This window comes from Camelina sativa, chromosome 13, assembly GCF_000633955.1.
Source record: "Camelina sativa cultivar DH55 chromosome 13, Cs, whole genome shotgun sequence".
Classification (NCBI taxonomy): domain Eukaryota; kingdom Viridiplantae; phylum Streptophyta; class Magnoliopsida; order Brassicales; family Brassicaceae; genus Camelina; species Camelina sativa.
In genome coordinates, this window is record NC_025697.1 from 23,902,090 (window position 1) to 23,928,672 (window position 26,583).

General features: G+C 36.9%; 5 protein-coding genes and 2 pseudogenes across 6 annotated transcripts; 4 read left to right on the forward strand and 3 right to left on the reverse strand.

Annotated features, from left to right (window-relative positions):
- Positions 4-3,812, forward strand: LOC104738572 (phospholipase D beta 2-like; the record flags this gene model as incomplete). Its single annotated transcript, XM_019234642.1, has 10 exons — positions 4-129; positions 493-609; positions 684-878; positions 1,026-1,274; positions 1,826-1,894; positions 1,994-2,141; positions 2,424-2,572; positions 2,978-3,154; positions 3,237-3,434; positions 3,519-3,812. Coding segments are annotated over 10 exons (1,722 nt in total), but the record flags the coding sequence as incomplete, so codon positions are not given.
- On the reverse strand, positions 4,722-6,499 carry LOC104737752 (ataxin-10-like). The gene is made up of 2 exons (XM_010458006.2): positions 5,871-6,499; positions 4,722-5,739 (listed from the first exon to the last, which is right to left on the reverse strand). Exons 1-2 carry the CDS (start codon positions 6,469-6,471, stop codon positions 4,886-4,888), a joined length of 1,455 nt encoding a protein of 484 aa, XP_010456308.1. The 5' UTR covers positions 6,472-6,499; the 3' UTR covers positions 4,722-4,885.
- On the reverse strand, positions 6,585-10,066 carry LOC104737753 (subtilisin-like protease SBT4.14). The gene is made up of 11 exons (XM_010458007.2): positions 9,953-10,066; positions 9,756-9,847; positions 9,570-9,667; positions 9,334-9,477; positions 9,110-9,215; positions 8,354-8,867; positions 8,153-8,250; positions 7,837-8,061; positions 7,630-7,738; positions 7,331-7,544; positions 6,585-7,245 (listed from the first exon to the last, which is right to left on the reverse strand). Exons 1-11 carry the CDS (start codon positions 10,064-10,066, stop codon positions 6,701-6,703), a joined length of 2,259 nt encoding a protein of 752 aa, XP_010456309.1. The 3' UTR covers positions 6,585-6,700.
- On the reverse strand, positions 11,289-13,552 carry LOC104737754 (LOB domain-containing protein 30-like). The gene is made up of 2 exons (XM_010458008.2): positions 13,076-13,552; positions 11,289-11,776 (listed from the first exon to the last, which is right to left on the reverse strand). Exons 1-2 carry the CDS (start codon positions 13,379-13,381, stop codon positions 11,405-11,407), a joined length of 678 nt encoding a protein of 225 aa, XP_010456310.1. The 5' UTR covers positions 13,382-13,552; the 3' UTR covers positions 11,289-11,404.
- Positions 18,927-20,534, forward strand: LOC104737755 (annotated as a pseudogene).
- On the forward strand, positions 21,635-24,308 carry LOC104737756 (AT-hook motif nuclear-localized protein 7-like). Of its 2 annotated transcripts, none has more exons than XM_010458010.2 (6): positions 21,635-21,859; positions 22,321-22,668; positions 23,151-23,224; positions 23,338-23,469; positions 23,556-23,720; positions 23,810-24,308. In XM_010458010.2, exons 2-6 carry the CDS (start codon positions 22,326-22,328, stop codon positions 24,047-24,049), a joined length of 954 nt encoding a protein of 317 aa, XP_010456312.1. In that variant the 5' UTR covers positions 21,635-21,859; positions 22,321-22,325; the 3' UTR covers positions 24,050-24,308. The 2 variants fall into 2 exon arrangements, with proteins under 2 accessions (XP_010456312.1, XP_010456311.1); XM_010458009.2 differs by having other exon boundaries at positions 21,636-21,989.
- On the forward strand, positions 24,671-26,302 carry LOC104738573 (annotated as a pseudogene).

The following is a 26,583-nucleotide window of genomic DNA, read 5'->3' on the forward strand; positions in this document are numbered from 1 at the left end:
GATAAAGAAGATCCTGCTTCAGAATGTACACTGGGTGAGCTCCTAAGATCAAAGTCCCGAGAAGGTGTGAGAGTCCTGCTTTTGGTTTGGGACGACCCAACTTCACAAAACATCTTGGGATACATGACAGTAAGTTATTAGAAATCTCAAGTCCGTTCTTCTTTATTGGTTGTGAAGTGCACATGTTAGTTTCGCTATAGGGTAGGAACCAGAACATCTTTAGAGACTCAAGAAGTCAACAGCTTTGGCTTCTTGAGTCTTATTGAGGTTCATTCCGTTTATGGTTAGTATACTTTTCCTTGTAATCCAGAATTCTTTTTGATGGGTTTAATCTTCAGTTTTATTCGAGTAAGTATGAGAAATGCCTGCTTTATGCAGAAATATATAAGTCAATAGAGATATATGTATCTTAGATGACATGGTTTAGTGTATGCGTATCTGTGGTGATTCATGTATGTTGTAGGTATTGACACAATTTGTTCACTTGAACAGGATGGGGTGATGGGAACCCATGACGAGGAGACACGCCGCTTTTTCAAGGACTCCTCAGTTCAAGTCTTGCTATGCCCTCGAAATGCTGGAAAGCGACATAGTTGGGTCAAACAGAGGGTACGTATAACATGAATTTTTGGTCTTTTTCTTGGTTGAGGTATCCGACTTCTACTTATATTTTAGTCCATCAGGAAGTTGGAACCATCTATACGCACCACCAAAAAACCTTGATAGTAGATGCTGATGCTGGAGGTAACAGAAGGAAAATCGTAGCTTTTGTGGGCGGACTTGATCTTTGTGATGGCCGATATGATACTCCACAACATCCGTTGTTTAGGACGCTGCAAACAGATCATAAAGGTGACTATCACAACCCCACTTTCGCGGTATGTCTGCTTGCCTTTCTAAATATATTTAGTGTAACTTTGGTGTCAAATACTTAAGTAATTGTTAGCAAGATATATCCTTTAGTTGCTAGTTTCTTTTGTTCTGAATGGGAAAACCTTGACTTGGCGTACTAAAATGTAATTAAGGGTGATGTGTCGGGTTGTCCAAGAGAACCTTGGCATGACTTGCACAGTAAGATTGATGGCCCAGCTGCGTATGACGTGCTGACCAATTTTGAGGAGAGGTGGCTGAAGGCTGCGAAGCCTCACAGAATCAATAAATTGAAGACATCGTATGATGATGCATTACTAAGGATCGACAGGATTCCAGATATATTAAGAGTTTTTGATGCTCCTACTGTTAGTGCAAACGACCCCGAGGCTTGGCATGTTCAGGTAAGCACTTTGGAACTCTTATTTTATAAATATGACAGATTGCGTGTACTATAACAGCAAGATGTAGATTTCATGACACTCTTGATCCGTGCATTGGGGTTGGATATAGAAAATTTTATGACGTTCTTATTTGGTCAGAAACCAACCCTTTTAGTTTGAATATCAGTGTTTGTGTAAGTAGTCTGTTGCTTTAATTTTCTGCGCCGATTAATGTTTGGGGTTATTTCAACAACGTATAGACTGGCACCGGTATCTTCATACTATATATTAATGTAAAAGGTTAGAAACCAACCATGGAGTCTGAATATCAGCATCTCGTAGCAGTTAGCCTGTTGTTTTGATTAACTCTGTACCAATAATGTCTGGGATTTCTTTTCCTTCTCTTTACGTCTGGCCATTATATAATAAATGAATGTTTTGACCATTGTATCAAAGTTTTGTTCTGGCTAATTCACAAAGTTGACCATGAAAATCTTATACTTTGGTCCACAAAATATTGTCCCAATTGAATTTGTTTCTAAGCTAATGGTTGTTTGGTTTTTGTTTTATAGATTTTCCGTTCAATCGATTCAAACTCTGTGAAAGGTTTCCCAAAGGATCCAAAATATGCTACAAGCAAGGTGAGTTGAAAAAACAAAGAAAAATGGTGCTGTCATTGTGATTTGGTGGACGCTTATTTGGCTGGGAAATTGATTGATAAAGGGATTTTGTTTGGATAGAATTTGGTGTGCGGTAAGAATGTGCTCATCGACATGAGCATACACACTGCATATGTAAAGGCCATTCGTGCAGCTCAACACTTCATCTACATCGAGAACCAGTATTTCATTGGATCCTCCTACGACTGGAATGCTCACAAGGACATAGGTTTGTTTATGTCTGTTTTTTCAAATGAGCTTATGATTAGAGAGACAAAAAATTCGGATAATGTTTTAAAAAATGCGTGTGTTGATCATTGTTTAGATACAAGCAATAAAGAAGAAAACTTAGTTTGTGTAACAGTTGAGAATTAGTGGTACAGTCTTTTTTTTTAAAAATTATTGAGTTGAGTATTGTTGGCAGCATTGATTCTCAACTTGTGACAATGGTCTTGATAACCTTGGTCATCTCTTTAAGGTTGTTTATTGAGCATTGTTGTTTTTCATGTAGGTGCCAACAACCTGATTCCTATGGAAATTGCGTTGAAGATTGCTGATAAGATCAGATCAAAGGAACGGTTTGCTGCATATATTGTCATTCCGATGTGGCCAGAAGGAGTTCCAACCGGCGCCGCTACACAAAGAATTCTATATTGGCAGGTAATTCTAGTGAATATATATATATATGTCTTTGCAAATCGTTAACCTTCTCTTTCTCTCTCTCTTAGTCCATGTGACAATATTGATGTCATGATTTTTTTCCTTGCATCTTTCGTTAAACTGGTCAAATGATCATCTAAAGTAGAAATTAGTTTGATCTAATGTTGATTGTGCATGTTCTTAAATTTGCATGTAGTTGGGTGATTAGAGTATTTTTCAGGCACACCTTGTTATAATAAAAGAGAATGGATCCAAGAATCAGACATGTGTAACTTTTGTAGATCCAATTTGATGTTTTGAAAAAATCATATTGGTCCTTCCATTACTAGGCGTTTAGGTTTGTTTACACAGTTTCCAGGTGCTGAAAGATTTTGAAACTGAATGTCAATGTTACTTTCCTCGTAGCACAAGACGATGCAAATGATGTATGGGACTATCTACAATGCTTTAGTAGAGGCTGGCCTCGAAGATGAATTCTCCCCACAAGACTATCTGAATTTCTTCTGTCTTGGAAATAGAGAAATGGTGAACGGAAATAACGAATGGGGAACAGGAAGTTCAAGCAACGAGAACACTGCTCAGGTAACCAAACCCAACTGCTTAATTTGCTACTGCTGTTTCTGTCGTCGTTGAATGATGAGTTGTATTTGAAACGGTGTTATAGGCACAATGTCGAAAGAGCAGAAGATTTATGATATATGTTCATTCAAAAGGGATGGTTGTTGATGATGAGTATGTGGTAATTGGATCTGCAAACATAAACCAAAGATCAATGGAAGGGACAAGAGACACAGAGATTGCTATGGGAGCTTACCAGCCTCAACATACATGGGCACGACGACAGTCTGGTCCACGGGGTCAGGTAATCGCACGCAAAGATAATCCAAACATGCATGGTTTCATAGTCCGAGTCATTTCAAGAACATTTTCGACATCAATTTTGCAGGTATTCGGATATAGAATGTCGCTTTGGGCAGAGCACATGGCAATGTCAGATGATTGCTTTTTGGAGCTGGAGAATCTAGTGTGTGTAAGCAAGGTGAGAACAATGGCGGAGGAGAACTGGAAACAGTTTAGGAGTGAGGAAGTCTCGGAGATGAGAGGACATCTGATGAAATATCCGGTGGAAGTTGATCGGAAAGGCAAAGTCCGGCCACTTCCAGGGAGTGAGGAGTTCCCGGATGTCGGAGGAAACATTGTTGGATCCTTTCTTGCCATACAGGTGAATCTCACAATCTGATCTCAAAGCAGAGTTGCATTTATTTATGAATTGAAGATTGTTAAATTGTTTTGGGCGTAAGAAGAGCTTAATGTGTAGACTATAATTGATCAGGCACTGTACATAAACTATGATAATATCTTTGTTAATTAATTGCAGAATAGCGTGCTTCAACATGCAACGAGAGAAGAAATTGTTAAAAAGAGGAAGATCAGTACTATGGTGTTATAAAGGGATAGGGCTCTGTTTCTTTCTTCCCCATTATACAGTATTGTTTTTTAATATTGAGAGCTGTAGAATCCCTAAAAAGTAGCTACAAGTTCAGCAACAGAACTGCAAGGTTATATCAAACACACACCTCCTGCCGCCAGAAGAGAGCTTTCCCAAAGGAAGGAGTCTTCTTCAGGAGAGGAATAGGAAAACGGCCGGAAAAGGTTGTATCCACTCAAAGGAGGAGGGAAGCCTCTCGGATCGCATATGCCCAAAATATTAGCTGGGGGTGGATTCTTAGAGATCCACTGAGACATGAGCAACATGATGTCTGAGCTACCTGTTTCAGAAGAAACTAAAAGACTTGAGAGACTGTGTATTCATCATCCATTACAGTAGGAATTAAGACATAACTAAGGATGAGAAGATAGTAACCGTGGGGGGCGTGACAAAGATTGATTCCAGTGGAAGAGAGCGCTTCAAGGATGTAAGGAGGGACGTCTGTTAGTATGCCAACGGTGTTGATGGTGTGATGACCACAGTAGCCATGTAGCTCCAAAAACCGTTTAATGCAATATATATATATGTCTTTGCAATCTTTCACTTACATCTTTCCTTTTTGGAGCCGAAGAATCTAGTGTGTATTGTTATGACTTGAAAGATTGTTAAATTATTTGGGGCGCGCTGTACATAAACAAAGGGGCGCTGCACATAAACAAAGGTTGAAGTTTCTCCTCCTCAAGTTGATTGAAAACACAGCTTTGTTATATTGAAATGGAAATGAATTACATCAGCTAAATTATTTAGTGAACAAAGAAACCACATAATCCTAATTCTAACTAGAATAAAAGAAATCATATTACATCAGCCATGGCATTGAAGCTTCAGGTGTCATTGACAAGCTTTGGTCTGGATGTTTTAGGATCAATTTCAACTCTGAGACGAATTTCACGGAGTTGAGGCACATCCGCAGATCCTTGAATCTCCAACTCGGCGACCACTTGCTGGTTCTCTGGGTTCCCTTCCAGCAGATTTCTCACACACCACAATCCCCACTCTCTCAAGAAAGGGTTGTCATCATCTGTCACGCACTGCTGCAACATTAAAAAGAGCCCATCTCTCTCCCTGATCTCATCTTGTACCTCTTTCCTTCTGTAGGCGCAGTTCCCAATCACAGACACTATATCTCTCCTGAATCCTCTGTACGGACAGGGGTTCAATGAAGAAGAAGAAGAAGTAGGACTCTGGTTTAGAGCCCTCTTTATTGTTGTTGGAGGATCAAGTTTGCGAAGCAGATCAAGGAGGAGATCTATCAGTCCAGAGGACAAGAGCAATTCAACAGTATCAACTGAATCCTTGTTGTCCTTCTTGAGCTCTTCAAGGCTTCCTCCAGCGCAAGCATCCCTTATTATTACCAGAGAGTAACCCATTACATCTACTATAGTTGAACCCGTAGGAAGCTCGGATCTTTCACTTGAAGCAAAATTAAAAACGTCAACAGATTTCTTGAATAATCCTAGAACGGAAGAAGTTGTATCCTTAGGGATTGACACTTTTCCTATCCTCTCATTTGCAATATCAGAGACCATCCTCAAAAGAAAGGCTTGCTCTGATGTAAACCTGGTCTCATCTTCAGCATCCTTGTTGTACAACTTGGAGAAGAGCTGTGGGAAACAATGGTCTTCAACACAGATTCTCGAAACCAGTAACTTGAGCCAATAATCATCCACAGACCCAACTACAAACAAACAATTACAAAAAGATTTGGTTTTTTCAAATCAGACAAAGATCCTCTCAACTAAAATTTGGCCTCTCAAATCAGATATATATATATATATATATATATATAATAAACAAACAAATCATTACCGGAAGATGAAGTCCGTATAGTTTCAGCAACGATGGTGAGGCCATCACTGGTGCAAAGCTGAGAAGCAAGCTCAGAGCATCCATCAAAGCAAGTATACAAAATCATACAGAGAGGATCAGAGGTCTCAAGCCTCCTAATCTTAGCGATTGACAAGAACCTCTCCGGGAAAAACCGAAGCCACACATCTCTCTGACGTTTCTCCTCGCCGAACAGTACAACGTTGGCTAGAACCTGCAACCCGAATCGAACAGTCTCGAAATCCTCCTCCTCCGTGGGTTTGGTTTTCTCGGCAAGCAAGTCGGAGACGATAGCAGAGCCGCCGTGGTCGACGAAAGAGTTTTGATTGGAAGCCTCGCCGGCGCAGAGGTTGCGGAGGACCTTGAGAGAGAGATTGAGATAGTGGCGGGAAGGAAGAAGCTGAAGAAGACGAAGGATATAAGGAAGGATAGCCTTGGAAGCGAGATCGGAGCGGCCTGAATCGGTCTTGGAAGACTCTAGAAGATACTTCAAGCAATCTTCTAGAGAGTAGGATAAGTCCGAAGCAATGAGCAGCGGCTGAAGCACCCCTTCCGGTACACAAGCTTCCTCCATTGATGACATCCCCCAAAGAGAGAAGAAGCTCAAGACAATGGCTTTTTAGGGTCTCACCCACCCATTGTGTTTAGCGTTATGGGCTCATAATGGGCCCAAAGGCTCTATAAGTTTTGGTTGGGTTAAAACGAACGAAATATATATATATAGACACAGTGGAAAATGGAGAAGATTGATTATTACATCGGTAAGTAAATGTTTATTGATGAAGATGTAATAAGATTCCTAAGTTCAATGATCAATCCGAACTAGGGCTGTAGATAACAATGGGGCTCCGGACAGAGTGACGTGGACTCTTCCACACGAGCAAGCCTGACACAATCTTTCCGGGACTCATTTGTTTGCCCTTCACCACCACTTTGAAGCTCCTCTTCTGTGATACCTTTGAGAACGTCAAACTCTGTGGCTCCACTGTTATTTCTACTCCTTTGGGTGCCCTCACGGTCACGTTGTACACTGACGACGCTGGTCCCACGTTGGTCACTCTCCGCCTGAACACAGCCAGTGTGGACGTTTTGGCAGATCTCAACGTCAGTTGGATTGTTGGGTAGTTGAGGGAGTCGTGGCCGAGTCCAGGGACAATGGAGGAACAGCTCACGGAGCGTGACCCCACAAGTGGAGCTAGAGTGGTTGCGTTGTAGCCTTCTCCGCACAAGAACTGAACATAGGACATGTCGTCCATGTCGTAGACTAAGCCAGGGCTAGCCGCTCGTCTTGGGTTTATTTGGCCTCCTCCATAAGCGAACTCTGCGTCCTTGTTCACTCTACTGCTTATCGGTTTTGCTGCCAAAAAAAAAAAAACAGAGAAATACATGTTTGTTACTGTTTTCTCTGTTTTCTATTTCCAAGAGAACCATAACCAAGTTACCTGAGGTGATGATGGCGGATTTGATGGCAGCAGGTGTCCAATCAGGATGAAAAGACTTGACGTAAGCAGCTACACCAGCAACATGGGGGCATGCCATTGAGGTACCAGACAGGATGGTGAATTTTGAGAATTGGGTGTCACCATCTAATCCAGTCAATGATCTCTTGAGAGTGAAGGCCGCCAATATATCAATCCCGGGTGCAGCGATATCAGGCTAGAAATTCACCCCAAAAAAAAAATTATAGTACAAACATAAGACAAAGATCCAAAATTCTCTAGTCAGATCAGGTCATATGAACCTTGAGAAGGCGTGTTGATCCCGGGTTGGGACCTCTAGATGAAAAAGAAGCAACAAAGGGAGCAGGGACCGTCACTTGCCGGGTTTTCTGAATCACAGCCGATGGTGATCTGAGAAAAAAATAGCAAAAGCAAAAGATGAACACAAAATTGTTTTTCTCCCAAAAGGTTCCTCAGTATCCAAAAAAATAAAAGAAATCAACAAGGACCTTGTGGAGTTGATATAACGGTAGATGGCATCGCCAATGGAGCTATTAACACTTGTGGCTGGTGCCATGAAAATCTGAGCGTTATCAAGATACTGATCATTAACAATGATGGCACCAGCACCTCCATAGCTTTTAACAGTCGACTCCACACCACCTCCTCCCATTCTACACACCATCACTTTCCCTTTCACCTTTTTACGGTCCAAAGAATCAGAGAAGCAGTACCTTTTTTACGCATCATCAACAAACAAAAATGTCTCATTTTATAGCTCTTTGTGGTCTTATCATATATATATATATATATATTCAAATCTACCTGGCTAAGTACTTGTCGTCTTTGGTCTTAGCAGCATCAACACCACTAACAAGCGGATACGACTTGGCTTTTGGGTTAAACATGCTTATTCCCATCCCCTTTTTTTGCAATCATCAAAAATTTGAAAACCCCTTTAAAATTGAATATTTATCGATTTAACCCCTTAAATTAATTTTGGACGATTTTTAGATTTTTCCTTACAGAGAATGATTTGCCGTTGCCGAGATCTATCTTGCTCTTGAACGTCCGATCGATTCCGCTTGCCGCAACCGTCAGTATCCACGGCTCATGGTTCGTTACAGTCCCTGAGCTCGGTCCGTCATTCCCAGCGGACGCCACCGTTAGGATCCCTTTCCTCATCGCGTGAAACGACCCGACCGATATCGAATCGGAAGAGTAATCCGCTATTGGACCCCCGATAGAGATGGATATTATGTCCACACCGTCGTGAATCGCCGCCTCGAACCCAGCGAGGATGTCCATGTCGGCACAGCCGGATCTCGCCCAACAAACCTTGTACATCGCCAGCCTCGCCGACGGAACCGCGCCGCGGGCGGTACCATTTGCTATGCCATAGAGACTAGCGTTTGAGACTAGAACGCCGGCTACGGTTGATGACGTATGCGTCCCATGGCCGTCGATATCGATCGGTGATCGGATTTCGCCGGTAGGCACATTTCCGTCGTGCTTGAAGTACTTGGCGCCGATTATTTTGCTGTTCAAGTTTAAAGTTTCCAGTTAGAACCCTCATCGTAACGCATAATTCTTCTAAGCTCCCCAAACTTTTAAAATCGATCAGCCAACTCCTTCTTTTTTTTTTCTTTTTTTTTTGTTTAACAGTTTATTTATGTTTTCTCTAATGTAGTTTGGTTAATTAAGAATTCATGTTGCTTGGGAGTATCTAAAAGAAAAGAAAGAAAAAAATTAGAAATTGGTAATAGAAGTAATATATATTACTTGTTGCATCCGGTGAAATTTGTATAAGGTCCACACGATCCTTTCCATTTAGCCGGGGGAGGGCCGAGACCATGGTCTTGGAAACTCTCTGACTCTGGCGTTATTCCTGATTATTGTATCGGAAGGTTCTGTTAATTTTCATATCAATGTATATATGATCAAATCAAGCAAGCGTATGAGTTGAGTAAACAACAACATGCACAACATATATAAATTAAGAAGACCTGTATCAAGAACACCGATAATAACATTTCTCTCTGTTTTTACATGTCTTTTTGCTGTTAGAGGAAGTCCAACGAAATCCCATGATTTTGTTGTGTGGAGTTGGCGATATTCATTTCGGTACACACCAACAACTTCTTCCATCTCTGCACCATTTTTTCAGATTCTTATATATACTTTTCAATTTATATGCATGCATGAAAGTTCATTATTTTGTTATGACTATCAAGTGAATTACCCATCATCTTCTTGGCTTCATTTGGAGAAAGCTTAGCAGCAAAAGCATTGAAGGCTTTAGTGTAACTATGTACCTTTCTATCTCTTGCTTCTTCTTGGCTGTAGAAAGATTAGTCGATCAAATGCATGTTACGCCGCATTAATTTTCTTATAAAAATAAAATATATGTGTGAAATTATATATGTACCTTATATTCAAAGACGATAGAAGATTTATGTGTGTCTTGATAGCCTCGTCTGTATTATCCGGTCCATCTCCCAAGTATATGATATAGAAATCCTTTATTATAAATTAAGAGTTTCAAAAGTAAATTCTCCTTTGCAACATCAATTTGTTTTTTACAATCTAATAATGATAAACAAGCTGGAGTTGTATATTGTTTACCTTTGCATGTTCATCTTCGGCCGAAGTATATCCTGGTGATATCCAAAGAACTTCAAGAAGAATAATAATAAGAACGAGAAGATGATGATGACATGAATATTTTGACCTTCCCATTATGTTTACATGTATATGATAAGTTTGGTTATTGAGTAATGAGAAGACGACACATTCTCCTCTATTAATAGAGAATAAGAATACTGTATGTGCTTGAACGTTTAAGATTACTTATTACAAATGGAGAAATGTGAAAGAAAAAAAAAACAGATGAATTAAAGTGTTTAATCTCAGTTAATCCCAAGTAGACCAGACCACACATGTGATATTGTATTACTATAATAGAGTTTTTAATTTATCTTTTTTAAAAAATATTAGTTCGTATGGTGGGTGTCTTAGAAGGGAAACAGCGGTCGGTTGCTATATCTATAATTGTTTCTACTTTGGTGATAACATAGATTATACACATGCTTATAAGTCATTATATGCATATAGTAATAGGAAGTTGCAAATTGAGATAATCATAAGGTTTTTTTAAAAAAAGAAGGAAATTCTTGATTACTTGAATTTGAATTCAAGCAATTAAGTTTTTTACCATAGCAAGTCTTTAGTAATAGCTTTGAAGTTTTCCAATGGTGATATATTGTCTTGTAAGGCTCTATCACAATGTTTCTCTCTCAAGTATTACACTAATTAATTTATATATCATCAACAATTATATATTTTGCTTAGCTCAACCCTCCATTCGCTCACTCAGTCTCAACAGTGACATATTTGTAATCAAACAATTTGTTACTTTAAAATAAAAATCAGGTGAATTATGTTAATGCATGCTTCTAAAGATGCTGGTCTGAGTAGAAAATATATAGTGATAGTGGTGGACGACTACAAGAGTCTCTCGCACAGGCATGCTGCTCATGGAACCGGGTTGGGTGTACATATTACTGTTTGATAAACAAGACACTTTCGTTGAACCCATTTACGGCTCATAGTTAGGACTTAGTAGGAAACAAAAACAGAGTTAGGAGATTTTTACCAGTAGCATTTTCAAACCCTCCTCGCGTGAGCTTCTTCGGAGTCTAACGCCATAGATTAGTTCATCGAATCGAAGAGACCTAAACAACTAATTAAAATACAAAAAAAAAAAATCACCTTTGATAACTTCATTTTTTTTTTGTACTGATTGTTTTTCTGTAAACATAAATATGTTTGTATTGTACGTAGTCATTACATTACACCGGACGCGATGAAATATTTAAATTCGAAAACACAAAGTACATAAAAATGAAATGAAAAACATATTGCTAATACCATAGTTTTTATATTAACATTCCAGCCAACAAATTTAAATACGAATTCGAACAAATATATAAATATATTACAAGGAGAAACGTATGGCTAGCTAACTATAGATCTCTTAAAAAACGTCCAAATAAACAAACATTTGTAAAAATAACATCATTCTCGTTTTATCACTGTTGAGGCAGAACCACTGGTTCCCAGCGATGGCTGAGCCGGCATTTGTCCACCGTGAATAAACTCAGGCGCCAGTGCTTGGATCTCACCACCTCCGCCGATGATGCTGGACGATGACGGGACGCCGAAGACATGATCAGACGGTCGTGGTTGTTGCTGCATTGCCCACGTGGAGGACATGACCGGCTCGAAAAAGGAGGAGAGATCGTAGAGGGACGGCGATATCGTCGGGAGGTCCGTTATGGAAAGAGCCTGGAGAGATCCAGAAGACGACACCGGAGCCATTGGTTGTGGCAGCTCTAGAGTTGCTAAGTGTGCTTGTAGATATGAAAGCTCAGTTTGCAAACTTACCACCTGTTTATTTTATATATTTAACGGATGAAAAAAATTGATAATAATGCCAACAAACTCAAAAGAGAGATAAGAATCTAGATAATGATATTTCTAGCAATATTTAATAATTGGAAGAGTTTCCGGATTCGAGCAAATGTTGATGATTCAATAATGCCAACAACACACGACAGGAGTAATTGATCAATCAAGAACACCGATTTAGAAAGATATATGCGGAATAAAACAATCTAATAATAACACAAGAGACATTGTACATAACACATATAAATATATAAATGCTTTGCTTGTGATATTGAAATTATCCTTCACTAACATCAATTTATAGGATGCGTTTGTATGTGTACGCATATATGAAAGTACCTTTTTTTTTTGAAGGATGCTTTAATTTGGGAATAAGTGTAAAACAACGTGGTTGTTGCGAACAGAGGAAGATTTGTCATCTCACTCAATGGGTTGACTTGGAAAACAACATTGTAAACATTCAACAAACCTTGATTTACTAGTACATATATATGCTAAATGATCCTTTACTTACTAGCCACTTAAATACGACAGTAGACAATATGTAATCAGGAAGAAGAGACAAGTTCTCATATGTTATGTAACTCATATTGGATGATGTGGAATACATACATATACCACATAACTTTCCTAACAAACTCCCATTGCTAAAAATGTATATCAAAAGATCGGCTTGTTCTATATCACCTACATTTAGACTCAGAGACACGTCACTTAAAACAAAGACACCATAACTTTACACAAAAGGCTTTATCAGAAGAAAAGAAAAAAGCCTTAATTCTGAATAGAACAAGACGATCAAAAAGACCATGAAGTCATGAACCGAGTCGTGAAATTTTAGGTGTTAAAACTTCTCTTTAGAGTTGGTTTTCGATCAAGGCAAAAAAAACTAATAATAACAAATCGAAGAAGTGAAGAAGTGATGAAGAACACATCGGAATTAAAATTTTCGATGCATGCTTAAGGAAGGGTGATTTGCATGAGAGGAAACGACAACCAGAGGACAGCTAAGTAGATGGGGAAATTAAAAGGACTAAACTTGTACTTTAATTGAACAGTAAGTCAATATGCAAAATTATGAAAAAAAAAACAAGTTTAAAAAACAATAATTTTAACAACCAAAAAAAAATTAAAACACAATTACATAGAAAATGATAAAAGAATTGATCAACGTGACGACATTAGAGACAGAGATCGACTCAAAACGGTTGCAATTTCCCATCATGTATAAGAAACTAATCATATAATTAAACGTTATGAAGAGAATAGTTAATGAACCTGTTGCTGAAGAGAGACGATGTGAGAGACGCAGCCGTAAATAGGGTCTCTGAGACGAGCCTGAGCCTCGAAACAGATTGAAACGACGGCGTCTGGTCGTTTATGCTCGGGAATATGGAGGAGGAGTTTGGAGACGTTGCTAGCTCCGAACACCTTGTGAACCGCCGCGAAGTGCGCCGCCCCTTGCTCGAAGTCGAAGTAAGGCGCGAAGATGCAGCCAGCGACGCACTTGCGTCTCAAGAACTTGCACGCGCCGCAAGGTCCTCCTCCTCCACCGCTGCTGCTAGGGTTTCCACTACTGCTCATCCTTCTTTTCTTTTAGTAGCTAATTCGTGATTAGGGTTTCGAGATATATGGAGTTAATTCATCGAGATAAAAAAAAAGGGAACGTTTGGGAGAAAAGAAAAAGGGGAGAAGAAGGAGATCGGACGTAAACAAAACTAGGGTTTGGTTGTTGGTAATTGCAAATATTTTCATTTCCCCCCACTAATACTTATTTAGTAGATAAGAAAGTAAAATAATATTAATAATTTAATTAGTCTTGTTATTACCAAAAAAAAAAAAAGATTGTTAAGACAAAAAAAAAAAAAAGCCTTCAAAGCCACGCGATGGAGCGTACTTGTCTCGTGTTAAGCTCTTTGCGTGAAGCAAAACATTCCATATCTCTCAACTTCTTCGATGTTATTCCCTTTCCTTCACTTTTCTACTTCTCGTTTTATTTTAGACTTGTTACAATATAATCGGTCCACACAAATACTATACAATTGCATCTTATGGTATATTTATATATATATACACAATTGTATTCTATATTTTAGAAAGTTAAATTTAGTAGTATATATTACAAATTATTAGTTTTGCATATTAATAGTTATATTAACATGAGTTTTAAATTTATATAATTTTTTTGGGCGGTAATTTTGGTACAATAACTTTATACTAAAGATGTAACGGCTCACGCCTATGCGTTATTTTCTTCTGTTAATCAATATTTTATCAACATTTGGCAACATATTAAAAAATTATACGAATTTTTTAATATTGGATTCTTTTCTTTTTTTCAAATTTTATTTTAGTTTTGATATTTCTTTTGTCGTGTATGACATGAACATGCATATTGTCAGATTTAAATTCAAGTTCTAATACGAAGACAAATTACATAGTTGTTAGTGAAACATAATATAATTGCTTAAAAAAATCGTAAAATGATTATAAAATGGTGAATAGTTAGATATTAATTAATTGATCATATTTTTTTGAAAAATATCTTAAAATAATAGTAAAAAAAGTTTTATGGACGATTATAACACACATTTCATAAATTTCTAAAAATATTATTATTTAACTGACACATTACAATATTTTGAAAATTATTTTTTTGAATTTTTAATTTATATTTAAGGTCTAATTTTGCAAGATATGAGTTAGCATTTCGAGTTTAAGATTTAATATTGAAATATAGTTTTATTTTTGGAATTTTAGTGAAGATGTGTTAAATTTGGAAACAAAATTTATTTTGGTGATATTTGTAAGAATTATCTTATTTTGATTTCCTAATTATAACTCTAATAGATTATTATTGATATATAGTAAAATTAATTGCATGTTGATGCTACATCTATCAATAAAGAGAGATGAAGAGAAAATGCAAATTTCCTAAACAACTAGATTTATTAATATACGATCCGGTAATGATTGTACAAGCTAAAAACTTGGTAATAAGTAGGCTATTAACGGAAGGGATTATTGATGTACACAATCTAGTCTATGTATTTTGGTCAGAGAATATATCATGATGTTACTCGATATTAGATTATTTTTTTTATTTTTATTTTTTATTTTTTTTTTTATCGATATTAGATTATATTAGGATACAAAATAGGAAAATCCGATTAATACATAATGCATAAAATACTTGAAACTTCTAAAAGTACAAGATATATGTAAATATATATATCCTCCCTACCAAACTCATCAGTGCCGTATCAAAAATATCACACGATACTGTAAATGACTTAAAATTTGGTGACGGCTAGATTGATCAAATCCACGTGTATAATAATAATGTATCACATAGCTCATAATGATATAAAAAAAATAAAAAGTGACGATTACGACGGTCCATATAATTTAATCACACCAAAATGAAGGAAGTAGCAACTAGCAAGTGAGTCAAGCTAAGCTAGTCGGTACAACAGAACCGGTGATCATCAGAAAGAATATAGAGACGAAACCGGGACTTTGCAAGAACCGGAGTAGTATGAAGATTCGCCACGTGTCGAGTGTGACTTTATTATGAACGTAACCGTTCTGTACAAACCAGTGGCGCGTGGGATCCACTTTTGCTGTAACGCTCCCTTTTATTTTAATATATTTAATAAGACTGCAATTACTGTACAAGACTTAAAAATTAATTTAATTAATTTACCTTATAGTAAGGACTTTTTAGGATGACTAGAAGGAACGGTAACAGTTGTTATTAAACAGTCCGCCTCTTGTCCAATCCTTGGTACTTTCTGTGCGACACGTGTCCTCTTATTCTACTCCTTTCCTCACCGCTTGCGTACGCTAAACAACAACAACACTGTTACATTAGCTAATAATAGGCTAAGTTAATAAGTAAAATACTCATAAGGACAACCATTTCATCATATTCATTATTACCCTAGGCTGTATAATAGCTGCTAATTAAGAATCCAGAACAGGATAACGTATACATTATATTCAAAAGGTCCAGCCCATTTAACGATAAGGCCCAACATTGGGAAGTTACTAGGGTCAGCATCTTGTCAAATAGAGACACATGACAGTGACTGACTGAGGTTGTACTTGCGGCGAAGCAAACAGTGATCAGTGTCATGTCGGTGTCTGACTATACGATTTGTAGACAGAAGAAGCAATAGATCTCTCTCTCTCTATTAGACTAGCATGAAAGATGTTTAGAAGACTCGCATCACTCACTCACTCACTCACTCACATATTTCTATTAATATTTATACACACGAGTATATATTAAAAAATTACACACGAGTGTGGAGAGGCATCGCACGTGTGGGTGAAAGGAAACCTGCGGCGGTGTGAGAGAAATAGTAAAGATGAGACGTCAGCCAGCAAGCAGCTAAGTGTGTTTGCACAATCACACAAACCATTTCTGTTTGTCCTTTGCATACATATTACATAATTGCACAATCCGCTATGCCCTTGCTTCCAAGCTTTACCCATTAATTTATGAGATATTTGGCAAAATGACACCTTTTTCAAACATAATTAGGAATAACTTTTTCAAACATAATTAGAAATAAGATACATTTACTATTTATAATTTGAAAAAACCACATTTATCATTATTTATCTATTTTCTCAGCCTTTTTGCCGTTAAATAATCTTTTAATTACATTTATACCATTTTATTTCTTTTTTCTCTCCATTTCTTGATTTTTTCAAATAATTATTAATGTAATTTTTTTTAGAAAACTTTTTCAGTACAAAAAAAAATATATTTTTTCTTTAAAATTTGATATAAAATTTAATATAAATTTTGTTTAATAATTTTTAAATATATTATATAAAGTATATCTTTTGTATTCATACACATTATTAAGAGTACAGATATGTGTACATATTATTAAAAATACAGATGTGTGTACACATTATTAAGAGTACAGATGTGTACACATTATTAAGTGTACAATTGTAATTTTTACAAAACTATTGCAGTACAAACATTTGTACAGACATCTAGAACCCAAAGAATTAAACAAATTACATCTGTACACTTAATAATGTATACAGACATCTATCTTTTAATAATATGTACACACATCTGTACTCTTAATAAGGTGTACGGGATACAAAATTTGTAAAAACATATTTAACATTATCAAATAAAATCGTCAAACAAAATGCATATCAAATTACAAATAAAAAAACATATATTTTTATCTATCTTTCAAATTTTAAAAAATAAATTTTAATTAGCCAACATTTTTGTTTTAGATTGTTAGAGCATATAAGAAAGAAGAAATTTTTATGAAAAAATAAAAAATAAAATCAAACCAACTTCCTCTTTCTCCTATTTTTCATTTTCTCCCTCTCACTCTCTCTTTTCTTTTTTCCCAAAACTATTGACTAAGACCTTTTAGTAATGTTTTTTTCTCCCCTGAGTCTCGCTCAAAATTCTATCTCTACCATCTTCTATCTCAGAACACCCTCTTTTTCTATTATAAATAGTGTATATATGTTTTAAGTTTTATTGACAATTAAGTTTCAAGAACATACTAAAATTCTAACAAACCTTTAATTTACTTACTAGTTTCATTCACTCGTTACTGTGATAAACCCACCCACCACACACCTTCGCTAACATCCGATTAGAGTACCTTAACTGAACCCACCAAGTCTTCCTGTCCTCATCATTATTCACAAGTCACATCTCATTAAGCTGGTGTGATAGTTATAGATTTTTAGACGTTAGAAAATTGTTCTTTTTCTCTCAACACGATCGATCTTTTGAGGAAATGATTGCTAACTTATTATGAAGGGGGTCTATCTCTGTAAAAATCTTATGTTATATATGCTTTCACTGTTTTCTAAATTCCATAAATAGCTAGTTTCTTGTGTAATCTATATTATTATTTTTGAAGTACATTTTGTGTTATACCTTTGAAATTTTGGTTATTTAATTTATTTTATTTACAACATTAACCCCTAAAAAATTTCCAAAACTAACATTAATACAGATTTCGTTTCCTAAATATTTTACATTTCATTCCAACTAAATAAAAACAATAATCAATATGGAAATAGAAACTATCATATATTTAACTACACATTTTGTTGTGTTTTGAAGATATTCTATATCTGAATCATTCGTAAATAAAGATAACAACAATTTGATTCTCATTTGTTTTCCAAAACCTGTGAGATTTTATTATTAACGTAAGAAAAAATTCGATTAACATTTAATTAAATATTATAATTAACATATATAAATTTAAATAAATTTTTAATTATTATGAATATGTAAAACTAAAAAGTTTAAAATACTATATGATGTGGTTATATAGTAGATGAGTTATAAAGATGATATGTTGGAATTAATAAAATATTATTATATTTATGTTAATACGGGTTAAATCCTCATTTAATTATTTATCAACACTACTAATATTAAAATATTTGACATAAAATCCAATTAATTTAACTAAGATTGGGTAAAATGATTAAATCATTAGGAAAAATGTGACTTAATCACAACATATAAATTAGTTATTATGTATTTAGATCCTTTATTTTTTGTTATAATAACTAAAAATCAAAATAGAATTTCAAACACTAAACAAAACAAAATAAATATAACAAACAAATAGTTATAAAGTGTATTGCAGGTTAAAAAAATAATATAAATATTTATTCGTATAACAACCAAAAAATTTAATTATTTTTCTATTTATAAAACATTTAATATTTAATAAATAGATACAACATAAATATAAATTATAATAAAATATAGAGAAATAATTAAATTTAGTTTAAGTTATTAACGACAGATATGTTCAGAAGCAATGAAACACACAAAAGGAATAATAGTATATGTATATTATATGCACATGGAAGAAAAGAGGAAGAAGTTATAGGCAAGAAAATGAAATGATTATAAATGACCCACCACCAAAAGCAAGACATGATTTTCTTGCCTGACACGATCCTCTATGTTCCACATTAACTAAAACACACATTTATCTATAAAACAAACCTATCCGTATCTCTCTCTATACGTCTATTTGGATTTGGATTTATATAATTGGTCGGCGACGACTCTGCTTCCCAATAGAGAAAGTTACGTCTTGAGTCTTGACAGAGAAGATGAGCGGGAGCACCACCGGCGGTGGAGGTCCGTGCGGCGCATGCAAGTTTCTCCGGCGGCAATGCCTGTCGGAATGCGTTTTCGCTCCATACTTCGACTCGGAGGAAGGGACGTCTCATTTCGCGGCCGTGCACAAGGTTTTCGGGGCGAGCAACGCCTCGAAGCTCCTCATGATGATTCCGGAGAGCCGAAGATTGGACGCCGTAGTCACGCTTTCTTACGAGGCATTGGCTAGGCTTCGCGACCCCGTCTACGGATAAGTTGGTCTCATCTTCGCCCTTCAACACCAGGTATTCGTATATCTATATGTAACCTTACCTAATGATTTTATTTATATTAATGTACATGTTTGTTGATCTATATAAAGATTTACAGGGCATGCATGCGTGTACTATTATGCAGTTCACCATAAAATAAACTCATTCTATAACGTATAAATACTATATGATGAGATCACATCACATATTAGCAGCATGTTTTAGCCGCTTACAGTTCCATTTATCGCATCTCGGTTTCTTGTTTATTAGTTTTGAAAATTGCATATAAAACCCCATTTAAAGTTTTTAAAAGTGTCATAAATTAGTTTATGTGCGTCTTCCCAAGAATTCGTTTGTCCAAAACAGAGGTAAAGAAAAGTCAAATACTATTTCAATCTTCTTCGTGGTTGTACCTTTCCTACTTTGTCATCTTTAAATACGTCAGTTGAACTTGAACAACACAGTTTGAAAGTTTTCTTCATAAATCGTAAATAATCGTGTCAACCTGTAGTCCGAATGCATGTTTGAGTTGGGGTATTTATTATAGCATCCATGTAGCAAACAAGAAACATACAATTATTATGCTATACGATCATAACTAAACTAATCTTATACTAGTATTATTTTTATAATTTAATGGAACCTGCGTCCCGTATGTGAACAGGTGATGAATCTACAGGCGGAGTTGGCTGACGTACAAACTCAACTCTCAAGCTTACAAGGCCTTGTTCAGGGGAATCCTCAAAACAATTCAGCGACGACAGAAGCAGCCTCTTCATTTAATGAGCCACTCATTGCTTCTGTCGTGGATAACAAAAGCAATGTGTCATCATCGTCGTCGTCACACATTAATTGTATGCAACGACAACAAGCAAAAGAAGAGTCAGGAGAGTCGGTGGATCTGAGCACATTGTTAGGCCTGGAAGATCCAGCAGAAGAGGATGGTGATCTCAACGCTCTTGCCCGTGAGTTCGTCTGCTCTAAGTATTTGACCGGAGGCCAATCTTCTCCGATCAAAACCATATGTTAGTATTAACTAGTTAGGGATCTCTTCTTGATATTTTGTACTAACAAATATAAAAAAGGGCGTTAGTAGGATTCTATTGGATATGGGATTGCAGTGCAACTCACATCTCACGCAAGACGTCGACATGACACCCATGTCCCCTCCCATCAATAGTATAATTTTTTGAATGAGAAAAAATAATTTGGTCGAGTAAAGAAAAATTGTAATACATAGTGCAACGTGGGTAAGCAAGCCAGGCCCAAATGTTGAAGGCCCAACACAGTGGCCTAATTGGCTTCCTAAATGAGTCTTGCTTGCTTGCATAGTTGCATCCGCCCCATTTGTCCTTTTTTTTTTTTTTTTTTTTTTTTTTTTTTTTTTTTTTTTTTTTTTTTTTTTTTTTTTTNAGAAATCAATAATCATTAACGTTAATCACACTTGTGTTGTTGTCTTGTTGGTATAATGTATTGGAACGAAGGAAAGGGTAATTAAAATAATACAGGAGTAGTTTATAAATAAAATAATGGTGAAGGTGGTCTCGAGACCTCGGAAAAATAATTAGAGGGAAATAAGTAGAGCGTTGACACGTAATGATGACCCAAAAGCTTTGCTCATGTGCCGTGATCCTAACGAGATACGCTTAAAATTGAATCTCTCTTATTTAAAAATTGAACACACAGATGTGTTAAACACTAATTCAAGTAAAAAAAAAAAAAAAAAANAGCAATATAGGACTTTGAGACCATTTATTTTAGGCAAATATTTGATTTTGAAATTAGTTGTTGATAAAAATTTCGTACCAAACACGTGATTCCTATTAAATAATAATAAATAGTAATATTGGAATATGTATGCTATGCGATTTAAAAAAAAATGATATGTAAAAAAAAAAAAAAAAAAAAAAAAAAAAAAAANGAGAGAGAGAGAGTCAGAGGGAGGAGTCAAAAAGGAGGTCAAAGGAAGGAACGGGTTGATTCGTTATGTTAATATAGATGTGTCACCTACCAATTGCATGCCTGCTCTCCATTTTCCCATTTTATTATTATTATTATTAATCTGAATGCAAAAGTAATGTATCATCAGCCGCAAGTTTGTTTGAATTTCAAATTGTAGGAAGTGAGAAGAATTCATAAATTAGTGACTGAGATTATTTTCATATTAATAATGTCAAGGAGAAAGGACTATTAAAATTTTATCTTACGAGAAGGAGATGAGGGAAGAAAGGGTGACAATTATTAGTATAGATTTTATATTCAAAGAGTTCCAATCCGGACGTGAAAGTATTTATTAACCAAAATTCACTGTCGTCGTCTGTCTATAATAATAATAAGGTAAGATAATTAATATTTTTGCTTTTTATTTTCATTTTTAATAATTTTCTTCTCTCGTCTTCTTTTCCTTCTCTCTTTTATTTTGTCTCTCCCTCTATTTCATCATTTTTGTTTTTGTTTTTTTGTTTTTTTTTTGTTTGGAGTATGGGGAATACATTAGTAATAAATAAGTAATCTCTGTTTGTCTCTTTTGGATCATAAAGATTTGTTTTTTTTTTTCTCCTTTCCTTCCGATTTTCCCGGAAATTTCTTCGTTGAGAGACGTTAATCTCCGGTGTGAATCTTTTTCTTCGTAGAGACGTCAACGTCATCATCTCTGACCAGGTGAGAGGCGAGTCATAATCTCTTCTTCTTCTTCTTCTTCTTCTTCTCTCAACGGCTGTGTCAAGTTTGAGTGTGAAGAAGAGAGCAACTTGGAGACTTGTTGTTGAGACCCAAACCAAAAAAGCTTCAGGTCTTTTGCCTTTTTACCTATATATAACTAACACTTGGTCTCTGAGATCTCTCTTTACTTGAATCTGCTGATTTTGCGTTTACTACTACTACTCTTCAAGCTCTGACTGTTGTAGTCTGGTTTTGTTCCTCTCGAAAAATTCCAGCTTTTCTTGTGAATGTTGTTGCGGAATCGATTGAAAGATGCCATCTTTATTTTATACTTTGTAAACTAGCTTCTGCGATTGCTCATCATACATGCTCTCTAGGGCCTAGGGGCTACCTTTACAAAAAAAAATTTAAGCTTAACCACATTTGTTTGACCCTTTTTTTTTTTGCTTGTAATTTTGCAGTCAGAATGGAAACAAGCGACAGAATTAGCTCTGGTGGTGGTGGCGTGACTGTTATTGGACCAGAAGCTCCATCTCCGTATCACATGGCTCCTAGACCATCTGAGACTGAGACCCCCCCTCATAACCACTTCCTCGGCTCTTCTCTCTCTCCCTTGGATCCCCCTTTGCCTTCTTCCTCAGGCAAGAAGAGGAGGGGCAGGCCTCGTAAATATGAACCTAATGGCACTCCTTCTTCTTCATCAACAACTCCTCTTGTCAAGAAACGAGCCCAAAGACCCAAGCTCAATGGTGCTTTTCATTTCAACATCCATAAGACCACCTCTCCTTTCCCTTCTTCTTCTTCTTCTGGTAACTCTTCCATCTCTCTCTCTCTACTAAACTAAAACCGTTCCTGATATTCTTATATATATTATAAACTTTACTTGATTTCTTCTTAACACTTGGCTCTTTTGCATTTGAGCTACTTCAATGTTCCTTAATATATGAATTACTTGCAAGTTTTCTTTGCTCATTTTCTTGACACATTTTATTTGGAATCTGTAGTTCATAATTGCCTATGTTCACAGATTTCATTATTATGTGTGTAAATGTGTGATTTTGTATAACACACACATATTTAGATTTGCAGTCTATATAGTTTACACAACTGCTAAAAGTTATCAAGAACTTGCAATTTGTTTTGTTTATAGTAACATAGCTACGCACCATTGAGATGAGAATAACCCGGTTATATGGTGGCTGAAACTATGTGTACGAGCTTTAACTTTGTTGAGCCAGTTTATTATTTTCGTGAGTGCCTTTAAAGTGTAACTTTGAACCATCGTTTTCAGGTCAAAAGTTTGGACTTGAGAGTGGTGTTGGATCAAATTTCACACCACATATAATCACAGTGAACACTGGTGAGGTATGTAGTATCAAGTAAAAATTAATTTAGTCGTTACATTTCACTTAAAAAGGAGATTTGTGTGTTTGTTTCGTACTTAGCAACCACTTTGTTTGTTTTTGGTTTTATTCAAGGATATTACCATGAGGATCATCTCCTTTTCACAACAAGGACCACGAGCTATTTGTATCTTATCAGCAAATGGCGTGGTATCAAACGTTACTCTTCGCCAGCCCGATTCCTGTGGTGGTACTCTCACCTACGAGGTTTTGTCTCTCTCACTCTATTTTAAAGTTACGGAAGAAAGTGAAACAGAGTATCTTACTATAATAGGGTGTTTGGTTCCTGGCAGGGTCGGTTTGAGATACTGTCCCTGTCTGGTTCTTTCATGGAAACAGAGAACCAAGGAGGATCAAGAGGTCGGTCTGGTGGCATGAGCGTCTCTTTGGCGGGTCCTGATGGTCGTGTTGTTGGTGGTGGTGTGGCCGGTTTGTTCATTGCTGCCACTCCGATTCAGGTGACCCACCAATCCAGCAACATTTACGTGAATTCTTGAAATCGTCTCTGGTCTTCTCATAAGTTTTTGTTGCTGTTTCATAAAAACAGGTTGTTGTTGGCAGTTTCATAACGAGTGATCAACAAGATCATCTGAAACCGAGGAAGCAAAGGGTTGAGCATACCCCTGCCACGGTCTTGTCATTGCCTACACCTCCTCCTCCAGCTTCAGTTTTCTCATCGTCAAACCCAGACAGGGAGCAGCCACCATCTACATTTGGTATGTCCAGCTGGACCAACGGACCGAGAAACTCCGCCACTGACATCAACATATCTTTACCAGCTGACTGAGTCTCACTCAAGATGGAAGATTAGGTTTCAGATTAACTCTCTGCTGTGTCTGTACAATAGTTGTTAGGAGGATTGAGTGAATGAAGCTGAATGTTAGTTACTCTGTACGCTTATCTTTTAGAACAACCTGAGGGCTTCTTCTACTTTTAGGGCAACTTTCTCTGATGACTTGTAGTAGTGACTAAGTGAGGTTTACTCTTTTTAATTGCGGATTATTAGTACTCATCTGTTTTCCCAGCTTTAGTTGATGATTCCTATTTTGTGATGTTTTACACTTATTTTAATTTATTACAGGTTTAAGTTATGAAATAAATCAATGTGCTTTAATCAAAATTTATTAGTACACCTAACTACATTTGAAAGAGTAATAAATCAAAAACTAGAAGACATTTTAATTAACAAAGGTTAGAACTGCCACATGCGTTAATTCAAATTTAAAAGTTGTAACCAAACCAAATTGTAACTTATAAAGAAGAGTACATCACAGACAGGGAAAAATCTATATATAAAAATCATCATACATATGATATGTTACCTCACTGAAAATTAATCAAAACGATGGAAGGTGTAGTAATTGTAAAATGTTTCATTATAATTCTGACAATAACTTACGTTACCACAATGGTTGTTGGAATCGAGATGTGCGATGAAACCCCGCACCCGGGTGAATGCAATACTCTGATGATTGAACACAAACCCATAAGAAGCACGACACAGTTCCTGCAAGTGGCCGTAGAACGAACACTAGATGGGGCAGTGAAAGCCAAGGGGGACACGTACTCTCTCGGGCCACAATTTGGTTCAAAGCAAGCGTGGGAGGACTGTATGGATCTGTACGAGCGGACTATCCATAGACTCAACCAGAGCCTGTTGTGTCCCAAGAACGCGTACTCTTCTAGGTGGGACGTGCAAGCATGGCTCAGCACTGCACTCACCAACCTAGACACATGTCAGGAAGAGATTTCAGAACTCGGTGTCTCGTCTCATTCTTTGGATAGCATCACCATTGATGTCATTAACGCCTTGGCCATCAACAAGGTAAAACGATCTCCAAAACCATGCTAATATCTATCAAGAATTCACTCGTTGTTAATTTAACTCTATTTGGTAAAAAAAAAAATAACAGAGGAGGGAAACAAAGTGGAAGGAGTTTGGGACATCAAAAGTAGAAATGAAAACGGCGCCGTCTGTTGTGATAGATGAAAAAGTGGACGTAGTGGTGGCTCAAGATGGGTCCGGAGACTACAAGACCATCCAAGAGGCCGTGAATGGTGCAGGAAAGAGGCCCAAAGAAAGCCCAAGGTATGTCATACATGTCAAGCAAGGAGTTTATGAGGAATATGTAAAGGTAAGGAATCAAGTCTAATAACATGATGATCATCGGCGACGGTATCGGCAAAACCATCATCACCGGCGACAAAAGCAAAGGCCGAGGATTTTACACTTTCAAATCCGCCACTTTTGGTTAGACCTTATTAGACATTATTACACTTTATTTATATATATCCGGCACAACACACACCACAATACCACATGACTTACTAAATAAGTTTTGTATAAAACTGACCAGTGGCTGAGAGGGACGGTTTCGTGGGGAGAGACATGACGATAAGAAACACGGCAGGGCCGGAGAAACATCAGGCGGTGGCTCTGAGATCGGATTCAGACATGTCAGTGTTTTACAGATGTAGCATCGAAGGCTATCAAGATACGCTTTACGTCCACTCGGGGCGCCAGTTTTTCAGGGAGTGCGACGTATACGGCACCGTCGATTTCATTTTCGGCAACGCCGCCGCCTATTTCCAAAACTGTCGGATATATGCACGTAGCCCACCGAATGGGGTGAACGCCATTGTCGCACAGAGCCGGGTCAACCCGAATCAGACAACGGGAATCGTAATCCATAACTCCGTGGTGAGAGGAGCTCCGGGGGTGCAGCTTGATGGCGTGAAAACGTATCTGGGCCGTCCGTGGAGACCGTATGCCCGGACGGTGGTGATGGGAACATTTCTTGATCAGTTGATCGAACCCAAAGGATGGATGGATTGGAGTAATGCAACGGCTCGTAGCACCTTGTATTACGGGGAGTATCAAAACTCCGGTCCGGGTTCCGGTACAGATAACCGGGTTGATTGGCCCGGCTTTCATGTTATATCCGATCCCGAAGAAGCTCGACAGTTTACGTTACCCAAATTCATCGACGCTGCTTTATGGCTGCCGCCTACAAAAGTGCCTTTCACCATCAATCTCTAATTAATATACATTACTTACACACAGTTTATGTAATGTCCGTCGACCATCAAAGTATATCCGATCATGTTTTCATTTTACACAATAGTCTGCTCTTTCTTCTTTTTCCCCTAAAACTTGGCTTGCCAGAGTGGCTTGGTTAGAACAACGCAAAATCATAATTGCGCTTTTGGTAGGCAGTATAATATTATATGGATGGATTTCAAGAGATTATTATTGTACTTCCGGGTAATTAAGACACTTCTAATGGGCATCTAAAACGTTTGGAGCATGTTTTTACAAGG